Source organism: Astatotilapia calliptera, chromosome 2 (genome assembly GCF_900246225.1).
Source record: "Astatotilapia calliptera chromosome 2, fAstCal1.2, whole genome shotgun sequence".
In the NCBI taxonomy this organism is placed as follows: Eukaryota; Metazoa; Chordata; class Actinopteri; order Cichliformes; family Cichlidae; genus Astatotilapia; species Astatotilapia calliptera.
Genome location: NC_039303.1, coordinates 28,993,094 through 29,017,157, shown reverse-complemented (window position 1 = coordinate 29,017,157; position 24,064 = coordinate 28,993,094). Strand labels below are relative to the sequence as shown.

General features: G+C 44.5%; 1 protein-coding gene across 2 annotated transcripts; it reads right to left on the bottom strand.

Annotated features, from left to right (window-relative positions):
* Nucleotides 1-30: 30 nt before the first annotated feature.
* frmpd1b (FERM and PDZ domain containing 1b) lies at nucleotides 31-24,064 on the bottom strand. Of its 2 annotated transcripts, none has more exons than XM_026192965.1 (17): nucleotides 23,810-24,064; nucleotides 17,371-17,511; nucleotides 15,389-15,499; nucleotides 13,208-13,380; nucleotides 11,852-11,954; nucleotides 11,184-11,229; nucleotides 10,792-10,896; nucleotides 10,479-10,574; nucleotides 8,819-8,944; nucleotides 8,607-8,726; nucleotides 7,892-8,025; nucleotides 7,144-7,270; nucleotides 6,775-6,867; nucleotides 6,481-6,663; nucleotides 5,956-6,157; nucleotides 4,752-5,711; nucleotides 31-4,564 (listed from the first exon to the last, which is right to left on the bottom strand). In XM_026192965.1, exons 3-17 carry the CDS (start codon nucleotides 15,493-15,495, stop codon nucleotides 2,004-2,006), a joined length of 5,136 nt encoding a protein of 1,711 aa, XP_026048750.1. In that variant the 5' UTR covers nucleotides 15,496-15,499; nucleotides 17,371-17,511; nucleotides 23,810-24,064; the 3' UTR covers nucleotides 31-2,003. The 2 variants fall into 2 exon arrangements, with proteins under 2 accessions (XP_026048750.1, XP_026048758.1); XM_026192973.1 differs by having other exon boundaries at nucleotides 6,010-6,157.

The window sequence follows — 24,064 nt, the reverse complement described above, 5'->3', positions numbered from 1 at the left end:
CACAGTTCCCAAATATTCAAGACAGCATTATTAAGGTCAGTGTTTCATTTATTCCCAAACAATACATTTCTTGGTACACTAACTTCATGTTTTATGTGGGGATGGAAAAGTGGCTGCTTCTGTAGAAACACAGTGGACTCTCTGACTATGAAATGCTGTTCATACAATGTTCCCGTACAGGAAAGAGTTAGTGACACAGGCACTCTTTACTGATGGAGCCAGCCTAATGAACAACAGGAGACCCTCCTGAGACACAACGTCTTGACGTTAGCATGGTAATGGCTGCACAACTACCTTAACAAAATTTCCCTCAGTCATCAGTCTGGAAGATTAAATACACTACCTTTCCCCTCACCAGCTGTTTCTCAGCACTTAAGCAGTCTTTATTTCAGCTAATCCCCTTATCATATTTGAATAAGCAACCGCTGACTGATTTGGCTTAATTAGCTTCCTGTTGTTTGTAGGTGGCTCGAGTAAATCCTTCAAATCGGATGGCGTCATGTGATATGGAGGAGCTGATAAGTGAACACTGTACATCAGCAAACCGATTGAGCAACGTAGTCCTTTTACTGAAAGTTCACAGACATCAGTATAGACAGAAGTCTTTATATTGACAAAATGCTAATGCCATGCAACCTTGCAAAATGTTGCATTCCTTAATGCAGAAAGTTTTCCAGAAACAAGACAAAAACCAACATTCCAAACAAAGAAAGCATCCATTATATTCAAGCAAACATAATGCAGCTGCTGTTTGTTTTTAATGTTAGCGCAAAAAACAACAGAGTATGTGGGGGGGTTGAGGGGTTTATGTTTGCATAGCCATAAACTAAAGTAGGGACAGAATAGGACACAGAGATATAAATGTATATCTACAGTTCTGACCCCAGCATTGACCATCAGCCCATCCATCAGTCAGTACTCAGTTAATAAAGTGGTGCACCCAAAGACGAAACATTGGCAGGGAACAGTTGTGGCTCAGTGTTTTAAGACTTTGGATCTTTGCTACATCTGGATAGAGTTTAACAGTCACTCTTGTGCCTCGTCAAAAAAACCCAAAAAACTACATAAATAAGGTCCCCTGTTTGGGTGGACCTCACCCACACATTCCCAGAAAATATATACTGTATGTAGTGTCCTTTGGATGAAAACTAGAGTAATATTATAATACTGCATACGATTGGGTAATGGGGTTATATCCAGGAAGCATTCACACAAAGTCAGGTATGGACCGGGAAGGGGCAGAAAAACAGTTTACACAAGGGTACATGTCTCAAAAAAAGGTGCAATCTGTAACAGTCAAAAGTGCTCTCCCTGCTGTGTAATGGTATAGTCGTGACTGTAATGTTGAAAAACTAAATCCTTACAAAGGTGCAAAACCTGCACATATAAAACAAATCAGTTTATTACTATATTTCGCAAGTGAGATACAGAATAGTTCCTGTAGTTTGTCAGTAAATGTACCGTAATCATAAACGTAGAAAATGACAATTTACAGATTACACCTTGTGGAGTGGAGCAATATTTAAAGCAGCAAAAAGATAACGTAATACTGTCTCAAAGGGGAGGGGAAAAAAAAAAAGTTCCAGTGACATCCATAGTTCTTTTTTTCCTCACCAGAGACCTGCCAGTCACAGATCATGGTGCAAATATTGTAAAAATAAATACATAAATACATACATGGGTAATTCATCATTACATACATACACATATTGTATCATAAAATAAGAGAATTATGAGATAATTATAAAATTCATATGTACAAATGCATAGTCCATATGCGTCCAAGGAGAGGTTTAGCAACGAAGTGACATCGCTTCGTTTTAGGGGTGTGTTTGGTGTTTGTGTTTCAATGTGGGTGTGTGTGTGATGTGTGTGCTGTGGTGTGGTGTGCATGGCACTTACTGTACAAGAACACAAGCGTTACACACCAGATAGCTCTGTGCTGCTTCTTCTTGTCTTCACCTCTAGAGTCAGTGCGTTATTAGTGGGTAAAAGTTCACAGATCAAAAGTTTAGAGGTACATGTCCGGGTGTGTCCGAGGGCTCTACCGTGGGTGTCCGGAAGAGCTGAGTGAGTGCGAATACAGACGAGATGAGCACAGTGCATCGTTTGGCTAGCAGCCTTACCCCGTCGACCTCTCCCTGACCCTGTACGGTCCCATTGACGCCCCCGCTCCTACCCACTGCCCCAGCGCCAGTTCCAGCTGTCTCAACAGCCCCAACAAACTCCCGATACAGCCCCACTATCTCTTTCAGCTTGTCCATGGCCTCTTGGCCATCATTGTCCTCAACTTTTTGAACCAGATTTGTATTATGGCACATGTCACAACCAGTGCAAGGGTTTGTTTGCAGACAGGCTGCCGACAGCTGTACCAGGGCACTAAAACTATTGGATAAAGAACGCAGGGCTTCATCGGGCGCCCAGCCTACCCGCGTGGCTCGTTGACATCCAGATGCTAACCGTCGAGCCTCAGCCTGAAGAAGACTCCTCTCGGCCTCTGTCATGGTAGCAGGTGTCATCCTATTACACTTTAGGCTTGCTTCTGGGGCAGGGCTGTCTTCGGTTCCATTATGATTTAGATCAGGCCCTACTTTTAACTTTGTGCTATCTTGCTTTGCATCTTGGCATGATGTTTGCTCTGTTTGCTCAGGTGCACCTCGTTCTAAGACCAGAAGAAGCTGATCTATATCGTGACGCAGAGAGGCAAAGCCGCCTTTCAGCCCACCATAATTCTTGTTAGTTAGGGAACGAAGCGAGCCGCCGAATGAGGTTGTGGGTGAAACTGGACACGAAACAAGAGGACTGAGTTCAGAAGAGGTCGTAGAGAAAGTAGACAGCGGGCGAGGGTTGTCCCTCAGCAGTGAAAGAATATTGGGTTTGAGAGAGGGTGTTGTTGTAGGAGATGGGGCAGGTGCCGGCTGGACAGGTTTTGGGCGTATGCGACGGGAGAACTCATAAACTGTGAGCTCATCATCAAAGCTAACGCCATCCTCTGTGTCTCCGCTGAAACAGTTGGCGTAAACAGTGCGGCAGCCACAAGCCTCCCGGTGTTGCTGTGGAGGAGTGCTGTCTGCCAGTGAAGAGGTCGGTGAGTCACCTCCAATCTCCATGCTGGACACACCTCCCAACCCGACTGCTGAGTGAGACCGCGATTGAGGCTGCTCTGATGAAACGCTGCTGCTACGTGCAATATTTTCTCTAAAACTTAGATTAGGGTGGGAGCCGTTTGTTCCACTGGCCTTTTTCATGTGTGCCGACAATTCTTGGGCCTCTTTGATTGTTGCTATGACAACTTCAGCTCCATCATCTAAAATGGTCCCTTTGATTCCTGATTTTGAGGGCACACTCTCTTTGTCCTTGACAGGAGTTTTGTTTAGGTCTGATAAGCCACTGGCTACAGACAAACCAGAGCCAAATCCAGATGTGTCGCCATTGATGGAACTAGTGGACGGATAGTCCAGAGTTCCTAATATCTCCTGGGAACGGGTCATGTACCAAGGAAGGGCCTGAATCTTCCCTCTCAGGGCTGAGGCAGGTAGCCTGCCTCCTAGACTGGAGGAGCTGGTTCTCAGGTCAGATCCTGAACCAGATCTTCCAGATTCTCTGCTTTCTAGGCCCCCTTTAGAATTGGTTGAGGTCAGCGAGGTGGTAACTGTAAGAGGTGCATCTGTATTTTTGGGTGAAAGGCTCTCGTGGCTCAGAGAGACCCTTCTAGGTCCTGACTGGATGCTCCCATTACGACTGCTCCAAGGGTGAATTCCATTTGGAGTACTGACGCCATCCTTACAGATCCCTTTGCTTGGATCAGTAGGAGAGACGGGAGAGCTGGCAGGTAGCGATAAGGGGTGAAGATTGCTTGGTGAAGTGGGTTTGGGAGGCACTGGAGGGGGTATTGTTAGCTTAGTTCCTGAATTAGAGCGAGTGATTGGGGTTAGGCTTGCTGGCCTCTTTGTTAGCAGGTCAGTTCCACTGGTTTTCCCCTCAGCTTCAGGAATTTGCGATTCATCAGGAATGTATTTTTCTTTTTTGGAAACAGCACGCGCTCCATTTTCTAGATCTTTACTTTGTTTTGTGCTGCTTTCCTGTCTTTTTGTCTTTTCTTCATCTTGTGATAGTGATTGCTTGCTATATCGCACTGCTGTGATCAAGGATGACGACATAGGCAATCCACCTGATGTGACCGACTTGAACTCCATGGTGTCCGGCTCCATTTCAAGGAGTTCCGACGACAAACGTCCAGAGGCATCTCCATTGCATTGGGCATATGATCTCCCATGCTGGGGAGACTTGGGAGGAATGATCTGAGGTTTGGGAGGCAGCTGTGGTTTCGGTGCCAATGGTGGTTTGACCTTAACATCAGGTTTCTGTGATGGCTTTGAAGGACTGCCTTGCTGGTTGTTGAGTTGATTCGAAGGGGCTTTAAGTGTATCCGCTTCTTTCTTGGCTTTATAGGATTGGCTTTTATTGGCAAGTGGAGATGACGGCTCTTTCCGCGAGACAGCTGGAAGACTGTTCCAGGTTCCACTCAAACGATTAGCATTGCGTCGGTCAGCCAGCTCTGCATCTGTGAGAGAATGAGAAAAATGAAATGAAAACAACAGAAAGACAGGTATTAATGGACCGACACACATCTTCTCACAATTGTCCCGTCTCCTTTCAACATATCGTAGTCACAGTGCTGTCACATGTCACCAGTACACAGATAAATATACCATCAAGGGACTAAGTTATCAAGCATGCTGTAAACAAACCTGAGAGATCAGGAACTGGAGGAGTAAATCTCTCTTGTGCATCGAAAAACTCATCCTCAGAGTCTGAGACATTGTCTTTGACCAAAAGATTCGGCTTGGGGTTGGGTGAAGGTGTCAGAAACATGCTGTCTTCATCCTTTGATAGGCGGTTCTCAGCCTTTCCTGCTTTGCTCCCAGGAATTGAACTTGTTCTTACTGGGACTTTGGGAGGGGTCTTTTTCTTTCTTTTAATAGGTGATCTTTGAAAGGGTATGCTGTCAATCATTCTCAAATCTCTTGAACTAGGAATCTTAGAAATACGTCTAAGTGTCTCAGCGCCCCGATCTTCCTCCTCTTCATCGTCATCATCGTCATCACTGGTAGCCCCAGGCGGGCTTGGTAGGAAGTCAGACTTGGAGAGGTCAGCAAAGCAGAGGCAAGAGTTGTCATTCCCACGGTAATTGAGGTTAGTGGGTCTACGTGGCCCTTGATAGCGTTTTGGCTCCAGGAGGTAGGGGTGGTGAACATCAAAACTCGGAACATCCTCGCCTACGTGCGGCCCGTGAAGGCGAGATTTGGATTTGCTGGCAGCACTGCTCTCCTCAAGTGCAGTGCTCAAGGAACTGCTGGACAAGCTGGAGAAGCTGCTGGTGACTCGCAGGTCAGTGTGGTACCAGGAAGAGTCCAGGTTCATTTCTTCATCCATAACACTGAATTTATGCAGACCACTTCCTGTTGCTCCTCCTTCATCTGGACTCTCATTTCCTTTACCTTCTGTTGTCACTATTATCCTCACTTCCTGTTTGCCTTTGTGCTCCTCTCTCTCTTTTCTTTCTTCCTCTCTCCTCTTCTCTTCCTCCTCTCTTCTCCTCTCTTCCCAGTCCTGACTTGCTGGGTCTGGGCGTTTGTAATTCTGAGAATCCATCGGGTCATCCTCGTCTGTTGAGTCGTCTGAGTCACTGCAGCAGCGAGACACATAACCTAATAAAACCCAGAAAGTGCACAAACACCAGACAAGCATTGCGAAAGCTGTGTTAGTGCATTCATAAAGGAGAATAATATTTAATTTTTGATAGTAAAAAAAAAAAATGACATCTTATCTTTTTTTTTTTATCCGTATCCGTACTGGATGGTGACATAAATAAACATGTGAGGTGAAAAAAAGGCTATCAAAAAGGCCAAAGCCAGAAAGTCATACGTTTTAAGTGAAACAGTTTTTGCTCACTTGATAGGGATTCATAGCACACGCCCTCTATTACGGCGAACCTCCCACACACACCTTCTTCAGCAGGAATCCGGTGCACCCTCACTTTTGGGCGCCCCAGACGGAAGACGTTGACATTGGGATCCACCAGGAGTTTGCAGTAGCCTCCCAGCAGACACCCTAAGTCTTTGGCTGCCAGAGAGTCCATCAGTAAGGCAAATGGCTGAGAGGGGGAGGGTATTGCAGAAAAAAGGTAAAGTAGTAGTGTTTAAAGCCAAAGGGTAAGAGGGGGAAAGCGATGGAGTGGGAGAAAGAAGGAGAGACAGTCACCTTTGCATTCATGAATTAACATTATATATAGCTAGCCTTAGGCTGTATACTGTTTTATATCGCATGTATAGTAGAGAAAGAATGCTTGACCTATATTTAGTGTCATGTTCATGAATATAGTGTGGTGAATGAACATCTGTGCCACGTCTATATGTTTACGAATAATACAGCCTTGCAACTCGATGAACATGTATATCCCACCTAAGGCCCCCTCACCTTCATGTCATGCAGCGAGATGCGCAGCAAGCTGACTTTGTCCGACTCCGTGAGCAGCTCCACTCGGCTGATGCTGCTGAACTCGACCAGCGTAGAGATCACGTTGAGCTTGTGGTTGATGACCTGACTCATCCCATACTTGGCTCCCACCAGCAGCGTGACCAGCACTTCCCTGTCCTGAAGCTGGAAGGAGAAGGAAGAAAGGAAATAAGTGTTGCAGTCATTTTAATTGGTTGCAATTTCCATCGTTTAGCAAATGGATCCACCAATTTACATGAGGCCTTTAGCCCTTACCATCATTGTGGCTGTGTACGACCGTCCCCCATAAGAAATGAGCTCTCCCAGCTGAGTGAGGTAGGCCAAACGAGCCTGATTGGCAGATATTACCTATAACACCACAGAGAAGATATACAGTATGAGCAAGACAGACAAAAAAGGCGGTGGGTGGCATTACCCAAGCCTGATACTGACTATTCACCTTTTTAATTAGCCTCCTACTCAACATCTATTTTTCCTCCAAGCTGCTGTTCTTCCATATACCGCTTTAAACCTTAGGAAGATTAGCAGTCCTCATACATCTCAGCTAAAACGTAGCCTGAAGTCACTGCTGTCACTATGTGTCTCTTTACACCTCTCACATTTTCCTTCCACTTATCCATTTACCTTCTGGCGTGGCTCTAGCAGGGACTGGATCTTTTTGAGGTGGTAGCTAATGGCTTTCCTCAGGTCCTTCTCTCTCATGTTGCCCAGCAGCGTAGGAGAGATGAAGCTGTCCAAGCCGAACTCCTTCCTGTCAACGCCACATTTGCAGAGGCATGAAAGTACTCAGTGAATAAAATGTTACAAAGAAATGCATGAAAAGTGAAAAGAGGTTGTAATGTAAGGACAAAGATACACTTAATATCGGAAGTTAAATTCAGAAATTTCACTGAGCTTTATTTCTTTAAAAAAACAAACCAAAAAAAAAAAAAAACTACCAGTAGATATTACTAAACAGTCATAGTTCAGCTTTCAGCCCCATTAATTGCAAGTTGTCTTCACAATTATAACTTGTGGGATAAGTATAGAAATGTACAGATAACTGCTCTATACTACAATATATACAATGTACAACAATGTATGACAACCAGGCCGCAATCCTTAGAAAAAATGGATGTTTGCTTTGCATTTTGAGACACTTCCACTCTCAAGTAATGGGGCAAATATCCTCCACACACCCACTAAACCTCTCCCATCACATTAATAGATTAGGCATTTAGTGAGCTGCCTCATCCTAGACAAATCACAGTAATTGCAGCAGTGAAAAAATGTCAAGGCCCTATTACTCAAAACCTATAATGAGAAGTACCACAATTACAGTGTCCTACTAGTGTGACCCCTAAACGGAAACTCTCCCACGCGTATGACTCACGTAATACTCTTGACTGAGGTTCTGGTCTGTCCACAACTATCTAGTCTCTCATGCATGTGCAGGGCTGCCAGGCGGAGTGCAGTGTTGCACTTCATCTCCACCGCGAAACGCTCCCGTAGCACATCGCCAACACTCTGCAGGCAGAAAGAATCACAGTTTTAGTATTACATAATACACACGCACCTTACAGTGACCTGATTTTTGTCCCAGCATACTCTGCATGTCAGACATTGCAAAGCACGTAGCTCATCAGCATATCTGTAAGTAAACCAGCGACCTGACACTGACAGGGAAAACACAATCGGCGAAGACAATGAAACAGTAAATTGGCATGACATAAGCGGCACTCTCCACTGCTTTAGTGAGCAACAAAAACACGCACAGGCCACATGTAACAATATCAAGACTTAGCATCATCAGAGCAAGTATGTAACTGCTTTGTACAAAAGAAGGACTAAAGAATGTGAGCAACGTGTTATAGGGATAAGGCCATGAAGCTATAAGGAGGGGCTGCATGTTGACTTCAGAGCTACTTTTGCAATATTTTCGAAGAATTTCAGAGCACACTCAGCATAAAGTGGGTACAAAGTTTTATTTTCTGTACATACGCAGAGAAAGGACCAAAGTCTAATTGCGAAATAATTCAGAGCAAAAGTCTCTGAGATAAACAATGCATGACCGTAATGGTGACAACAAATAAAGGAGCTTCTCTGACCTGTAAAAAGAAGTACTCAAAGGCAGAGGGGTCATCCTGCAGTAGGTCTCCTGGGTCTCTGGGGATGAAACAAACCCTGAACAGACACCTGTAATCGTGGGAGTCTTTCTTTTGCACCACCTGGTGAAGACAAAAGATAGAGGTGGAAAGTTGTAGCATTTAATCTTCATACATATCTACGAGATATCTCCACATGGATTCTTTTCCTTCACCCTCTGAATGAGCTCATCTTCATGCAGTAGCAGCAGTTTGGTGATGCTGTACTGTTGCTCTAGCACCAGGGCGAAGTACTCGATGGCCCGGATGGACAGCTTATCCTTCAGAGTCAGAACAATGTCCTGGAATGACAAAAAAACCAACAGCTCACACCTCTTAGACAAACATGTTTCGTCCCACTCCACTGAGGGCAAAGGGACAAAGCTGATTCCCTGTCTCAGATTTGCTTCAGCTGGGAAAACAAACAGAAATACAAAAGCTGCTGTAAAAATAATACCCTGCTCATAAAGACAGAAGCATGTACCTACTGATGGTGACTTACTGACCTTTTCATAATTTTCTTTTTCAGAAACAGTATCTCCCAATGAACTACAACTGTTATAGCCAACCCACACTGTGACACCTTTGGGGGAAATCATACCTTAGCTTCTGGTGCACTTAATTTCAAAATAGTCCCACCTGGTCCTACCAAGCATCTCACAGCTACATTCACCTGTGTGCTCAGTCTCGTGGTGGTTTTAAGAAACTGTGTGGGCTTTTTATTGGCTCATAAGAGGACCGTCTTGAGTCATTTCTTTATATGTTGCAAGGAAAATGGTAAGTAGGTGCAGCAATTTATTGTTATGTATGCAAACATACATGAAACATACCATATATAGGGCAACAATAGAGTTTATACAGTTCTAATGAGCTTGAAAGTCAGTATTTGGTGTGACCACCCTTATTCTTCACCATAGCCTGAAATCTCTTAGGTAGGCCTTCCTGTAATTTGTTTAAGTAGTCTTCAGTTCTCCAGGCTCCTTGAAAAACATTCAAAGCTGTTCTTTGGATGTTGGCTTCATTTTACTCAGTTTTCTGTCAAAATGATCCCTCACTGCTTCAATATTGTTGAGGTCCACGCTCTGGGGAGGCCATCCTTCTACTGAGACCATTTCTGATGAGGCTACAGTGAAGAGTAGATTAAGACCCTGTTTCCTCAGTTTCTTTAAGGGCACACTGCACACCATGGTGAGATATGCCTTGGTTTTGGCTAATTGTTTTTTTTGTTGGTGCAAAAATACTATTTTATGCCAGTCAAACTGTGTTATCTTCTCATAGATTGAAATTCAAATTTGAAATTGGTCTATTCCAAATTTTCTGTTGTGTGTAAAGACACAAGGACTAGACTGAATATGAGTGAAAAAGTCCAAAGGTAAAACTTTGAAAGACCTTTATAAACCCAGAAGAACTATTTCTCAAGACTACGCTAAAAATAGCTGTTGTCAGGCTTCTTATTACTGGGGCACACTGCTGTTATGTAATAAAAACGTCAACCATGAATGATGTAGGCATCTCTTGGGTCACTTAGTTACTATATCTATCAAAAGATAAACAAGTCCATCAGGCCGATGAGCGAGCTACTTTCAGCTGTTCTCCTATTCACGAGGGCTTCCAGAGCAGGTAATTTTGCGTGTTTGATATGGCCATTTCTAACATAACCCTGGATGGATTTGCCCCATTCCTCCTGCCCCAGGATCACACCCCCTTTTGCTGGTTAGGCGAACGTGTAACGTACTATACGATGGAGCCACTCAATGAAGCCACCAAGTAAAAGCTCTAAATGCTCTTTTCGGGTAAAACTTTCTAACTAGGCCGGTAATCCTGTTTATTACATACCTTGACGGTGGTGTTGTTGTCGAACTTGAAAGCCTTGGTCTGTCCGTTCTCTAAATAGACTTTCAGAACATTGGGCAGGAAGAGAAGAGAGTTTCCCTGGTGGAAAGAAGTGAGAGATGTGGTCAGACATAATCGATATCAGATGAGAAAAGATCAAATATTAAATGATTGCAAGAAATGTTAGCCCATAAGCCCTAATGAAGAATATTTCATTATGTGGAAGACTGTGAATTGACTGCTGCTTGTAGCCTTACAGTAAATGCTTGTTTTTTTGTTTGGCAGCCTCCTTCTGTATCAGATAAGGTTTTCTCACCTGAGTGTGCCCATTGACCACCACCTCCTCTGCAAAGCGCACTTTAACTGGATTACTCCTCAGACGAGCTCTCTTCTCTGCTGACATAATGGATGACTTGGGATTCTGTAGCACACACACACATCAGCACCATTACTGTACATGAAGGATGAAGCATGGGCTAAGACACACATGAGTAACACTGACGCCAGCAGGCTTTAAAATGCAAACATTCAGAGCTGTACTCAGACGGTCGATACATACATCACAGCACAATGTAAAGTGCTTAATCCAGTCAGAAGAGGCAAGCTAAGAGTCACATGCTTGGGAGCACACAGACAGCTTATGTTTAAATGAGCGATGGCATACAGACTGTGTAGTGAGGAGCTCATTAATGTCTTCTTTGTACTCACTGTCATGTGCCGCAGGATAGTCACATTGATACAATCCTCCAAGTTCCTGAACACAGAGAAGAAGCATTCATTCACACAGACGGAGGAGGGATCATAACCTTTCTGCTCAGCTATTAAGTCAGCATCTTCTGCTCTGACCTCTACCGCTAACTCACTAAGCCTTCTACACCCGCAGTCACACATGAATCAGCGTCAAAATCCCAGAAAACAACAGAAATAATTGTCATTGATTTCTTTAATGACTGTGAAAAACGAGAATAGAATTTATTTTGAATTTTCTCTAATTTACACATAATCGAAAGTACACATACAGGCTGAATTATATACATACAGTCCCTTAAATCTACAGTTTTCTAAGAAGGAGAATTTGAGATTTACACAAGCTGGAAAGATTTCTAAACAACATTTAACCAAATATTAGTTGGGCTATATATTTGAGCCTGTGTGGATACCACTGATCCTGTGTGATTTAGAAAAATGGAAAATAAATTCGATTTTTTGCACCCAATTCTTGCTTTCAAAAGTCTTTAAAAGCATTAATTCAACCCTGGAAAAAGAAAAGTTCAAATAAAATATTAAAAGCCCCAAATTACCCTGAGATTCATGCCCATGATGAGTGCATGGAAACTTCTGACCACAACTGTAGATAGATAGATGGATCTCCTCACCTTAAGACATTTTCCACCTGCTCTTCACTCAAATCCTCCATTGCTGTATCATTAATCTGCAGCACCTGGTCCCCTGGGAATAGTATCCCATCTGCAGGACTTCCTAAACACACGCATTCCCATCAACACACACACACAGATGCACAAATTCACACAATGAAAAGAGTGAGTGCTTGCATAAAACAAAAAAACCCACACCTGCGTACGTGGAGACAAAGGGAAACACACACGCACACACACACACACACACACACACACACACACACACACAGAATGACACACGTGCTTGTTCAATATGGCTGACTCAACAGCGTTCGGCTGAGCTCTCCGGGACGTGAAGGGTTAAGGTTATTCTGGGTGTCTTCCAGCCCGGCTCGGCTCTGCTTTCTGTAGCTATTTATACTCATTTGTCTTCAGGCAAGCGAGCACGACTGAGGCACAGCAGTTTCAGCTTACTCTAACACACAAGCACACAGACACGCTGAGCATCTGTGCACGTAAACACATGCACCCACAAATTTTCACACACCCAGTCTGCCTGGCAAAGCCCCGTCTGTCCCTGATTTGTGACCCACTGAAGGCAAGCCGTACAGCATGGCAAGCTTTTGCACATAAACACACACACCCAAAAGCCAAAGTCCCCTCCTGTTAAGCTTTCATAATAGCGATTCCTCCTCTTCCTCTTTCTACCCTACTTCATCATCCTTCACTTTCCTTCAGCATCTACCAACATGGCCTCTCTGACTATTCCCAATCCCTAAGTGTCACCAACTGTTCATCCCCTCTCTACTTTCTGTACACTTTCACGCTCATTACTTTGCTTTCTTTAGCCATGTTTGCACTTTGGTTGTGTATTTCCCTCTGGGTCTTCCTGCTGGCATCTTCTCTCTCAATTAAATCTTGTCTTCTGTTATCACTTCACTCTCCCTATCTCATTCGTCTCTCCTTTTCCTTGGCAGCAGCTACAGCGCTAGTGGCAGGGTGGGACCCTCCTCACTGCATTTATCAGCTTATTTTACAGGATAGACATAAAGTAATGGATCAGCATCTCTCCCTCTCTCCCCCCTGCACTCTGTCTCTCTTTATCAGTCTCTCTATCCCCCATCAAAGTTGCATAAATGAAAAGTGATTGAATTTAGAAAGGATGAGCAGGTGGCTCTGTTGTTTTCGTGGCTTCTCTGGCACCGTGCCCCGGGGCCTGAATGCCAGGAATGTGTGTGTGCGTGTTATGTGTGTGTGAGAGAGATAGAGAGAGAGTGGTAAAGTGTAAATATGCTTGCTGCATGCAGCGAAAATTGCATAAAGCAGGTGGCAATTTGGTAACGCTAACTCACAGCCACTGCACGGCCGATGTACCTGTGGCGATGTCCCTGACCAGCAGGGGTGCGTTTGTGGTGAGGGTGAAGCCATGTCCAGTGCTGCTGTCCAGGACCGGGTCCCTGGTAATCTGCAATGTCAGCTTGGCCTGGAAGTTCTGATTGGACAGACTGTTGGAGCGCTGCGACCTCCCATCGCCTAGCAACCGCTCTCTGAGGAAGTCAGACAGGGTGATGGGTTATCCAACTGGAGGCGACGACAGCCATGAAGAGATACTATGTATTCAAGTAGTGTATTCAAAGAGGAGAAAGTTTACTTTTTGCTCTTCCAGATCACGTTTCTTATTTGTTCCACAGTGACTGCTGATTAAAACGTAGCACAGAAATCCTGTAAAGCGAACCTTCTCTGCGGTGTCACACAGTATTTCCGGCTCCACAGTTCAGACAGCTTGTATATATTTTAGGCCATATGCAGCCTCTCATTTCACTCACTGTCTGAAGACAACTTATTTTAGCTTCTCTACAGTTAAGTCAACTTTCTTCTGATTGGCTGTTCCTCACAAAAGTGGGATTGCTACACCCACACCGAGAGCTGCAGTAGAAAGAAACTTTCTAAAATCGAGTGTTTTGATCATTCAGGTCAGGAATACTCTCTATTTAACCTCTTTATTTAGAAACTTGTCTAAATGAACATTAACCATCATAAGAGGATATATATAACCAAAGATAATGGAAAAGCATGCTAAGTTCACTTTACTGGTGTAAAATAACAGCATTTATTCAAGTCACAATAACTACTGTGGTGTACATTTACCTTGAACCTTTAACCTTGAACATTTTCAAGGCAATGGAAGGTCAAAATGAACCAAAGTGAATCTCAAAATGATATAGAATTCAAGGTGACATGTTGTTGTCTGTTCACTATTATTAAATACACTTAATTTATAACTAATTAGAGAAAAGTATCATATAATCACCTTTCAGAAGCTGTATCTGTTATTAACACTGACTAAATGACACCAACAGATTAACATACATCCTTGGCTTGAATGCACCCTGGAAATAGGTTTACTTTTGAATGAAAAAATGTCTGACGTTTTCACAAAGGCACATCAGACATTGACACTTTTATTGAATCGGTTTAGGTTTTGGTGTGATCTGTGCGTTTTACAACCTCAACATGATTAACAAAAACAGGCCGGGAGAATATTGTGAAAGATCATTTGCACCAACTTGATAGATCTTCGCTGTGTTTTGGTAACTAAGACCCCGTCACAGGGCAAAGGTCTCTCTGGCAGGCCTTCAACACCCTCTTTATGCAAAGCTTCAACACAAGTCATATGAGAAGGCTGGGGAGGACTAAAGCAAATAAATATATGAGATCATTTGTTCTGTCAGCTGTTGGATTGCTAAACAAGCTGCAGGCCAGGGTAGTACACAGTTTTTAACTGCGGACTTTCAGTGCATTTGCAGCTCTCTTCATGATTGCATTTAATGTATGCTTGTCGTTTATTTATGATGTGCGATGACAGTGATGACAACTATTTGTGAACCGAAATTCCCCTCGGGGACGATTACGAATATGCTTCTCGCCAGGAATTCCCAGGAGGAAGTTTACTGGGATTTCTCAGCAACGCGTTCATTGCTGAGAATGTGTCTTAGCGGACAGCCAAATATGAAGGATTCTTTAAAACATATTTGTGGTTTGCTGTGGGACAAGTTTGTGTATGAGAGAGGGACAGTCAGGCAGTTCGGGTTTGAATATGTACTTAGCTATGTGGCTCAGTGTGTGGGTGTAGGGAGGAGGTTTGGTTTGTGTTTGTGTCTTAGTGCGTCCATAACAGGTTGAGAAAGGCAGCTTCTTCTTCAGTTTTTGCCTCTTTTTGTTTTTCACGTGCTGTTTACCCTTTTTTTTTAGCTATTGCTAACTCACAATGAGTCAGTAAATTTCCTCAGCATGCTGAACAAATACACACCTGCACTTCCCACATTTTTCATTTTTGTGTCACTCAAGAATCTGGCACCAGGCTTAGACGTGCTTAAAGTTCCTCTTCCACTCTTTACACATTGTTTAGTTGTTTTTAGCATATAAGCATATATTTTTTTAAAACTCTGTCATACTCAGTTTCTTCCCATCAAAATCCACCCTCTAAACACCTTTGCACTGATTTCACCACAAAAACATCTTCCCCCTCAGCTCAGACTCCTTTTAATTCCGTACCTGCTAAGAGACTCTCGAGTGCGTCGTATTATTGTCCCCACCACCTGCTGCACCCGACTGGCCCTCCGAGCCGGAGACCTGCTCCTGCATCGCTCCTGCTCCTCCATTTATCTGAAGCGACAAAGAGAGAAAAGTGCATGAACACGCAGAGGAACAGGGAAACGTGGGAGGAAGATGAAAGGATTTGGTTGGAATAAATGAAACTGAGCTCAGAGCTCAGTTCTGTCTTTTTTGGACTGTGCAATCAGTGCGAGAATTGTGCTCCAGCTACATTTGCATCTAGGCCCTTTTTTATATGCACCGCATGCAGCCTGCCTCGAACACTATGAATAATCAGATGTGTGAGCAGAAAGCAAAAAAAAAAAAAGGCTGTGAGAGAAAGGGGTGGAGTTTAGTCAGCATGAGCAGCAAAACATGGCGAAATGACCTGATTCTCAAAAACAACAACAACTGCATCATCACACAATAAAAGGACTCACAAGTATGCCCCAGTATGAACGTTCACAACACCACCACTCTGCAGCTGTACATTTTCTGCTGAGCTTGCCCCTTAAACAAGGCAGTGGTGAGGACATAAAGAGCGATGGAGGGCTCATTTTAACCCTGGGGAGTTCGACTGAACGCAAACCAAATCTCAAGACTTACTACGCCCCTCAAAAGGGTTTTGTTTCTTTCAGCCAATCAATACTCTGCAGCTGGAAGAGGCTTGTAGAGCGCCTGATAATTACTTGACAGCCTTTATTTGCGGCATGAAGGGGAATTAAGTTATGCTGAGTTTTGTTTTCAGCAGATACTCCCTCGTGATATACTTCATCTGCTGTTTGTGGCCATGCTGGGCGGTTTCATCCACTGAAAGAGGGAAAACAAAGGGGAAAATTTGGCAGGGACGGGAAAAGCAGTGACCTAGATCTGATCTGTTTGGCTAACGATGATGAATGCCCTCCTGAAACTTAATGATCCATACCTTGGCCTGGGGGAAACCAATCCAAGTGCTCGGTCTGACCGGCCTTCGGAAATATGGATCAAACTGCTGCATGCCAACAGTTCTGTGAAGAGCTTAAAAGAGGCAGGGCTCTGGCCGTCTGCCACACTTGTTCCTAGCATTTTAAAAACATGCCTGTGTCCAATAAATGAGGAAGGATGAGTCATTAAAGTAGGAATTACCTCACAGTACTTCTGAGTTATGTAAAAACAATGCATGTTGTGCTGTAAACGGTAGATATTAAGCACTACTACTGTGTGTAAAAGTACATCTATGGGATAGAATTTGTCTTTTTCTTCACATTCACCCACCTCTGCTTCAGTGTCTCTGCTGAATGGAGGCCAGCGCTGACTAGCCCTCCTTAATGGTAGTAAAACATGCAGTGTAGGTTTGTCCTTTAAGAGGATTAGAGGTACTCGCTCTGCACAAGCCCGCACTGGTCAGGGTGTCACTTTAGCACCTCCTGCTTATCCGGATAGAGCCAGATAAACATGGATGAAGAAGACTGAGTGAGAGTAGGTAGTAGACAAATGCACACAAGGAACCAAGTGCACTTAGTATTACATCTGCTCCCCCTTTGATCACTGGAAGAAACATTCACTATGTGTTAAACGTGCAGGTGTATGGATGGGCAAATACGTGCACGTTCAAGTGCTGGGTGAGATGATTCTTCCTCTCTTCTGTCTGTCATTTTCTCCCTCTTTCTCTCACCTTCATTGCCCTTGCAGAGTCAGGTAGTCATCTCCAGTGACAGTCTCTGTGGGCAGCACTTTTTATATACATACTGTACACAACCTAAGCACTGGAGCAACGAGTTTACTATCTTGGCCATCATCAACTGCAGCTCACATTTGCAGCTTTACTAGTAAAGCTAGTCTAGCAGATCCAAGAGGAAATACACTGTGACTGCACTTCCCTCATAGTTCTCGAAAAAAGGAGAGAAAGCAAACAGCCCGGTGTTTCACATTTTCACTGAAGACTCAGAGAGTGCGTGACTCACCGTGATGTAGCTTGTCTCTTCAAGACTCCGGAACAAACATACCCCCTCGCCCTCTGAGACATCAGCTCTGGGTAGGTTGAAAAGAGGTGGAGAGGGGTTGTTGCGATCATCAGGGCCGATGCCAATCTGGAGCTACACCACCTGTGCAGAGCAGAACACTATCAGGAAAACCTGTCAAAACACATCCACGTGACAAGTTTATAATTAGAATGAAGCAGGAAACAACCGGTTTCTGGGACTGATTAACCTCTATTAGCTCAATTTTTAACCTGTTCATTAAAAGAAAGTGAATTCTAATCAAGTAGTCAGTATACTTTCTTGTTAACACATAAGTGTGTCAGGCAAAGCAGATGTGAGCATGAAACAAGTATCTGGTTGTGGTTTTCCAAAAAGGCTCCTCCTCTAGTCCCAGAGGCTCTCTCGCTCTCATCCACTGCTCCTCCACAGCCTCAAAAGCTCATGGCGATGGAGAGAGGAGGCACTCCATCTCCGTCTGGTTGTCTAAATTAAAATTTCATACAGCCCAGTTCAGTTAACAGTTCAGTTAACTGGGTGTGCTCTAAAAGCAGAGAGGACAGCCTGTGAATCCCGATGAGCTGGAGAGAGAACCACTGCCAGGCAAACAGCGATCTTGGCCGATATTAAAAGGGGACAAGTCTTTCATGTGAACATCAGGGCAGATATGTTGGAAACCTAAGCCAGACTCTGGTTTTCAGTGGAAATGAAGGGCTTTGATGTGTACAAGGAGAAATTTGAATTAGGAGAAAACACTGGATAAACATTCTTGCTCTCATCTAAGGAAACCACTTTATTCTGCACTTGAATGTTGATCTATGATGTAAACGCTCATTCTTTGTTGCTTTCTTCTACAAGAGGGAGCAGAAATCAAGGAGCTGATAGTCCCATCATGTAGCTCCTCCATCGGGCCCTGTGTCCCACACACAGAGCTCTTTCACGAGGCCCATGTGTCCCTCAGACAAGGCAGAGGAGGACCTGGACCCACACAGACTGCAGGGCACATGAATAATGTATGGGGCTAATGCAGCTAGCTCAGCCTCCAACCGCCTCCTTCTGCCACTTTGCCAACACAGGCCAGGAGAAGAAGAGTGAGCACAGAAGGAGAGAGGGCGAATGGGGGTTGGAAGCAGGGGGAGAAAGGAGCGCGGGGGGGTGGCTCTAAGGGGGCTGAGAAAAGGGGCAGGGATACAGAAAGAGAATTGGTCAGGGCAAAGAAAAGAAAGAAAGGACAGGATATTGAAGAGGGAAAAGAAAAGGGGGAGAGTTTTAAAAAGGGTGAAGAGGGCAGCGCCAAAAGAAATGAAAGGAGAAAGCTGCTGGAGAGGACGGGGAAATAAAGAAGAAAAAGTGGAAGGTGACAGAGTCCGTTCATCAGGAGGAGCGGGCGAAAGGGTGGTCAAGTGAAGGCGAGGTTTTTTACCACCGTTTGAGAGCAAACAGTGAGACAGAAGGAGCTGTTAACAAACAGATAGACAACACTCAGACCTGTAGCGTTGGTAGAACCCTCCTCTCTGACTGTGAGAGATCGCTTCAGTTTTCTCAATATGTGCCAGCATCTTCATTTTATCCAAACCCAGCACAGTGGAAGACGGTGACGGGTCTGCTCCTTAATCTCTCTCTGAATCAATAGTGAATCTTAAATGCCATCCTGCACTGTCACGTCCTGAAATCCCCGAGCTCACCATGCAAACAACTCATCAGTAAGCCTCAGAGCCTGCCTGGCCTTTCACTCAGTCTCCCTCCTCTTTTTCCCTTCACCTTCTCACCCCTACACCAGCCTTCACTTTACATGGCGAACGTAGAAGAATGCTGTTAGGTAATAAAGTCTGTCTTCCCTCTTTTTTTCTCTCTCTTTTGTCTGTGTCTGATTTCTCTAAGACAATCCCTCCCCCGTCTGCTCATTTTCCTCACACAATGTCTCTCTGTCGCTGACAAAACAGCCAGTTATTTAATCCCAGTTTGAGGACGCATGCAGTTCATAGAATTGGGCTTCTGGACTCTATCCTCAGGGGGGCTGAGAGGTGGTACTGAACGGGCAGTTCCTGTGCAGTCAGCTGAAGAGAAAATGGTTTTAAGCCCAATTAGCACTGCTGGGCTAAACCACGTCGGTACAGAAAAACCTGAACGTGGCACAGAGAAGTCGCATCAGGGCATGAATCCACTGACTCGACAACAGATTTTATTTAGAAAGGACCGGTTGGGTGTTTTGGACATCTTGTTCCCAATCTGTCCCGTGCACACATACGCACCCCAACCCCCTTCCCAAGCCGAGCACGACACGCCGAATACAGCTGCACCGCATGAGGTGCAGGACAGCGGCAGCAGGGGTTGGTTCAGCAACTCCACATTTCATTTTGGCTCACAGTTGTTGCCAATAAAGTTGGACACAGACTTCAGGGAACATTCAGTCCAACAGCAGCACGCTTGGCAGAAAATACTGCGTGTTTCAATACTTGGAGGACTGGAGGAGGTGGTGGTGGTGGTGTTTGGGGGGGGGGATTTAATGTGAGACAGCTGAAATGATTCAGATTTCATAAATGCAAAGTTGTAAACGTGAAGAACAACAAGCAGAGCACACAACACAACCCCCCAGAGTCAGTCAGAGTGCAGGATTTGTTCTTTGTCTTTTACTTAGTGCAACAAGATACTTTACTCCAGGGGTGCCCAATCCCGGTCCTCGAGAGCTACCGTCCTGCAGCTTTTAGATGCATCCTTGTTCCCACACACCCGAATCAAATGAATGGCTTGTTATCAGGCCTTTGCCAAACACGATGGCATGCTGAAGAGGTAATCAAACCATTTGATTCAGCTGTGTTGGATTAGGGATGCATCTAAAAGCTGCAGGATAGTAGCTCTCGAGGACTGGGATTGGGCAGCCCTGCTTTACTCATACTGAAGGACTTTAAAAATAAAGTAAATAAATGCTTGACTGCTTATATATAAGGTGGGGAAACGCTCACAATGTGTTCTTAGAAAGTCAAAAAAAGTTGATTATTTCATTAAATTTGCTAATGAATGTCTAAATAAAAAGACGCTTTTGAGTGCTCACTGTAGCTCTATGCGTGTAAGTAAGGAACTGTAAGTCGCTTCGTGTAAGAAGCTCAATATGTGGATGTTGTATAACCACAGAACTTAAAATGGACCGTGTCTAAAATAATGTTCAACTTTGGTTAAAGTAATTAAAAAGCGACTCCATGATGAATCATCAGATGCTTTTCATTAACTCTTTTCTCCATAAAGACGACATTTGACGACCTTCCCCGCACCCTTAATGACAGCTTTTGACACCTCAGTATATATCAATAAGGCTGTGGTTTGACTGCCATTAGGACAGTTTCCGGCCTTTTCCGAGGTTAGCTGCAGAGGTAGAGACCACCCTCACTAATTTCTGATACACACCCAGTAATTTTCTTCTATAAGCAGGCCTGAAATATGACAGAAGCTGCTCAGTTCAGAAAAGCATTTCAAGTGTTGCTCTTAATAGACTTTCAGGGGGTAAAGAGTTAAAGCGTGTGTATTTATATGGTATTACACATACATACATAGATTGGAAGAGGTTTTTAGAGGTGCTTTGATATCCAGTAAAAGGATACAAAGTAGCAGGAGGCAGAGATCAAACCACCAAACCTGTGAGACGCCCCTACATAGTCTTGTATTTTTAGCCAGATTGGCTGTGGCTCCGTGGGCACCATGATGTGTATGTCTACAAATATTACCACAGAATTTGGGGGAGACTCTTGAGGCGCATGGATGATGAATCCAGCTGACTCTGGAGAATCTCTGACTTTTTGTTTAGGGCTACCATGAGGCTGATGCTTTCTTGTGCCCATTAAATATTTAGATTCAACATCCACTAAGCATGCCAGCATAAAATGCTGTACAAAATTTCCAGGTGATGGTCTGCCATAAAATTAAGTAGAAACATCACCAAAGCTAGCTGTAGGGGTTTTTGTTGACTTTCTATTGGTGGAGGTTGCGTGTTTTCCTTATATGATGCGGCATGTGGCAGTGGTCCATGCTATGCAATTGCAAAAAATAAGAAGGAATAAAATCACTGATAAGGTCGATTTTAAAAGGAACAGCTTGTTTGCTTGTTTAACTTCACGGCATGTTGTGTTTTGCTGGTTGTTTGTTACTGCAACCTGTCTTCCAGACATAATCCCATCTTCTGTTTCTCATTCCGTCTGTCAGCTCATTCCATTAGCATTATGGAGACCGAGCTCACCGTGCACCGCTTGTTTCATTCCCCCTTTCATCAGCGACCTGGCAAGGCTTGAGCTCCCCTGTGCACTATTAAATAATGGGTACGTTGTGTTGTGTCACAGATCTATATCAATGGTTCTCATGGTTCTAAAGAGAAGGAAACATGCAGACAGACATAAAAAGAGAGGAGATGTCTGATGTCTGAGGAAAGCTTTTGGATATACCAGGGTGATAGATGTAGCAAGTCTGGAATTTCTGCAACACTTTTTTTCTTTTGCTGTCTGAGTCAATTTCCTTCAAGTCGGTGATCCTTAAGAGGAACACAATACAAGTCTTATCTTTAAGTAAAAGCAATAAGAGTTCAGTCTGTTTGCTACAAGCTATAATAATGCCCGGGTTCTGTAATAACGCAGATACAGCAGGCTTTCAATATTTCATATCACAGCTAAGAACAGAAAACCTGATTATTAGGAGCCGATGATTTGCTTGGGCTTTTAAGGAAAATTCTTTTCATTCTCAAAGTCTTTTGCTATATGTTCACAGAAATGGGGGGTTGGCCTACATTAAGATACCACTGCCAGTCAGTGGTGGCATCACCAGAGAGCTGTCACATGAATGAGGTCACGTCTCCTGTTTCCTCTGGCGACAGCTCTAGGAAGAAACAGGTGCAAAATACTCAATAATAAACCCATGATGCATGGATATAGTCCTTCATATATCCACCAGAAACAGCCTCTACAATCACATTAGGCAACCCGTGACTACTAATTAGCGGAAATCTTCCTCTTTATAATAACATGAACTGAAGATGAATTCTTGAGCAGGTCGTACTGGTCAGCGTATTGGGAGCAGGAGCAGCCAAACACCAGCTCAGCAGCAGCACAGTCTGCCCCGGAGACATGGAGCTGAGACTAAAGATGAAGAGAGAGGGAGAGGATGGTAGACTGGCTCTGGTTAAGTGGGGCAGAGGAGCAGTCAGCAGAGAAGATCGAGGATAATGCAGCCAGGCATCAAGTTTTTCCTGATGTGCAAGTTCTGCCCGTCGCTTTTCTTCTCTGGCGGAGTGACCTCAGAGCAGCAATTCCCATCACATGCTTCAGCATACATCCCTGAGTCATAGCACAAAGCCTGCAGCGCTGGCAGGAGCGCAGGCGGCGTGCTCACATGTATACACGCTGAGTGAAAGCAGCTTTATGTTTAGGATCCGCCAAAACGCCATACGGACCGCAAACAGAAGCATGAAAAGAAGATATCAATGAGAAGATAGCAATGAGTGGAAGCTGCATTACTACACACGTCTGGGTCGCAACAAAGCGGTCACATTAAATCACGCCATGCGTTAAACGGAGGGCCCCAGAACAAGCGAAACGCATTGTTCCGGTCTAGTTATGTTGCTCTTGTCATGCCCGACACGGCACGGGAGCGTGAGAGAGAGATAGAGCAGGGAGAGCGGTGCATGGCCAAAGGACACGAGCGAAGAAAAAATCGGAAGAGACGATTGTCTCAGGCTGGCTGCACATCGCCTACGCCCATTCATAGTGTGCGTGTTTTACTACCCAGACTCCTGGCATCCCCCCTACCCACCCACCCCCCTCCTCCTCTGATCAGCCAGGATTTCGTCCGTGCATTTCCCATCTGTAGCTAGTGACGGTGATTTCACTGCGCACACGACAGCGTGGATTTCCAATACCGATGCATAACACATGCGTTTGAGAATATGGTGAATTATAGACCGAGCACTATTTTGTTGAGATTTTGCTATAACTGTATATTATATTGTGTTGATATAATATTAATATACTGGGGGTTGTGAGATTTAACCTCAGCGCCTCTCTCACAAACCCATCATGAATGCCCCTAAAAGCATCGATATCTGCCATCTCACAGGCCAGACACTAACTTTGATCAGCCATGCCGCTCAATCCAGGGGGCTAAACAAAGAGAGAAGAAGAAGAAACGTCACTCTTTTGTTGTTTCCCTTACAGCGTAATCTTAATCGGATTTAAATCTCCGCCACCTCCGTCAAATATAGGGTCCCGGGTGTAGCCCGCGGGTGATGGGAAAGTGACCACGAGTTAAATTATTCATATTCAGATGATAATCGGTGCAAATGGCAGGGCTGTCTGAACGCAAGGTGCCGGTCGGCGCCTGCGTAACCAGCCGGGCGCTCCTGTCCTTCATCAGACAGCAAACGCCGCGAAATAAGTAAAGGACTCACCTCGTGGTTGATCGGGAGACCGGGAGTCTAAGGAGGGGGGGGATTGGTGGTTAGGCTTCCCCCCTCTTTTCTACTAAAAGACGAGAGATTTTATACGAGACGAAATCCGTTTCTCGAAAATATCCTCCCGCGCCAGATGATGATGGTGATGTGGTGTGCGGGGGGTTTGGCTAAAAGCTGGATGCTGTCATCGTACTGGGACTGCTCCCTGCCTAATCCTCGGCCCTGAGCTCAGAAATAACCCACCCCCTCTCT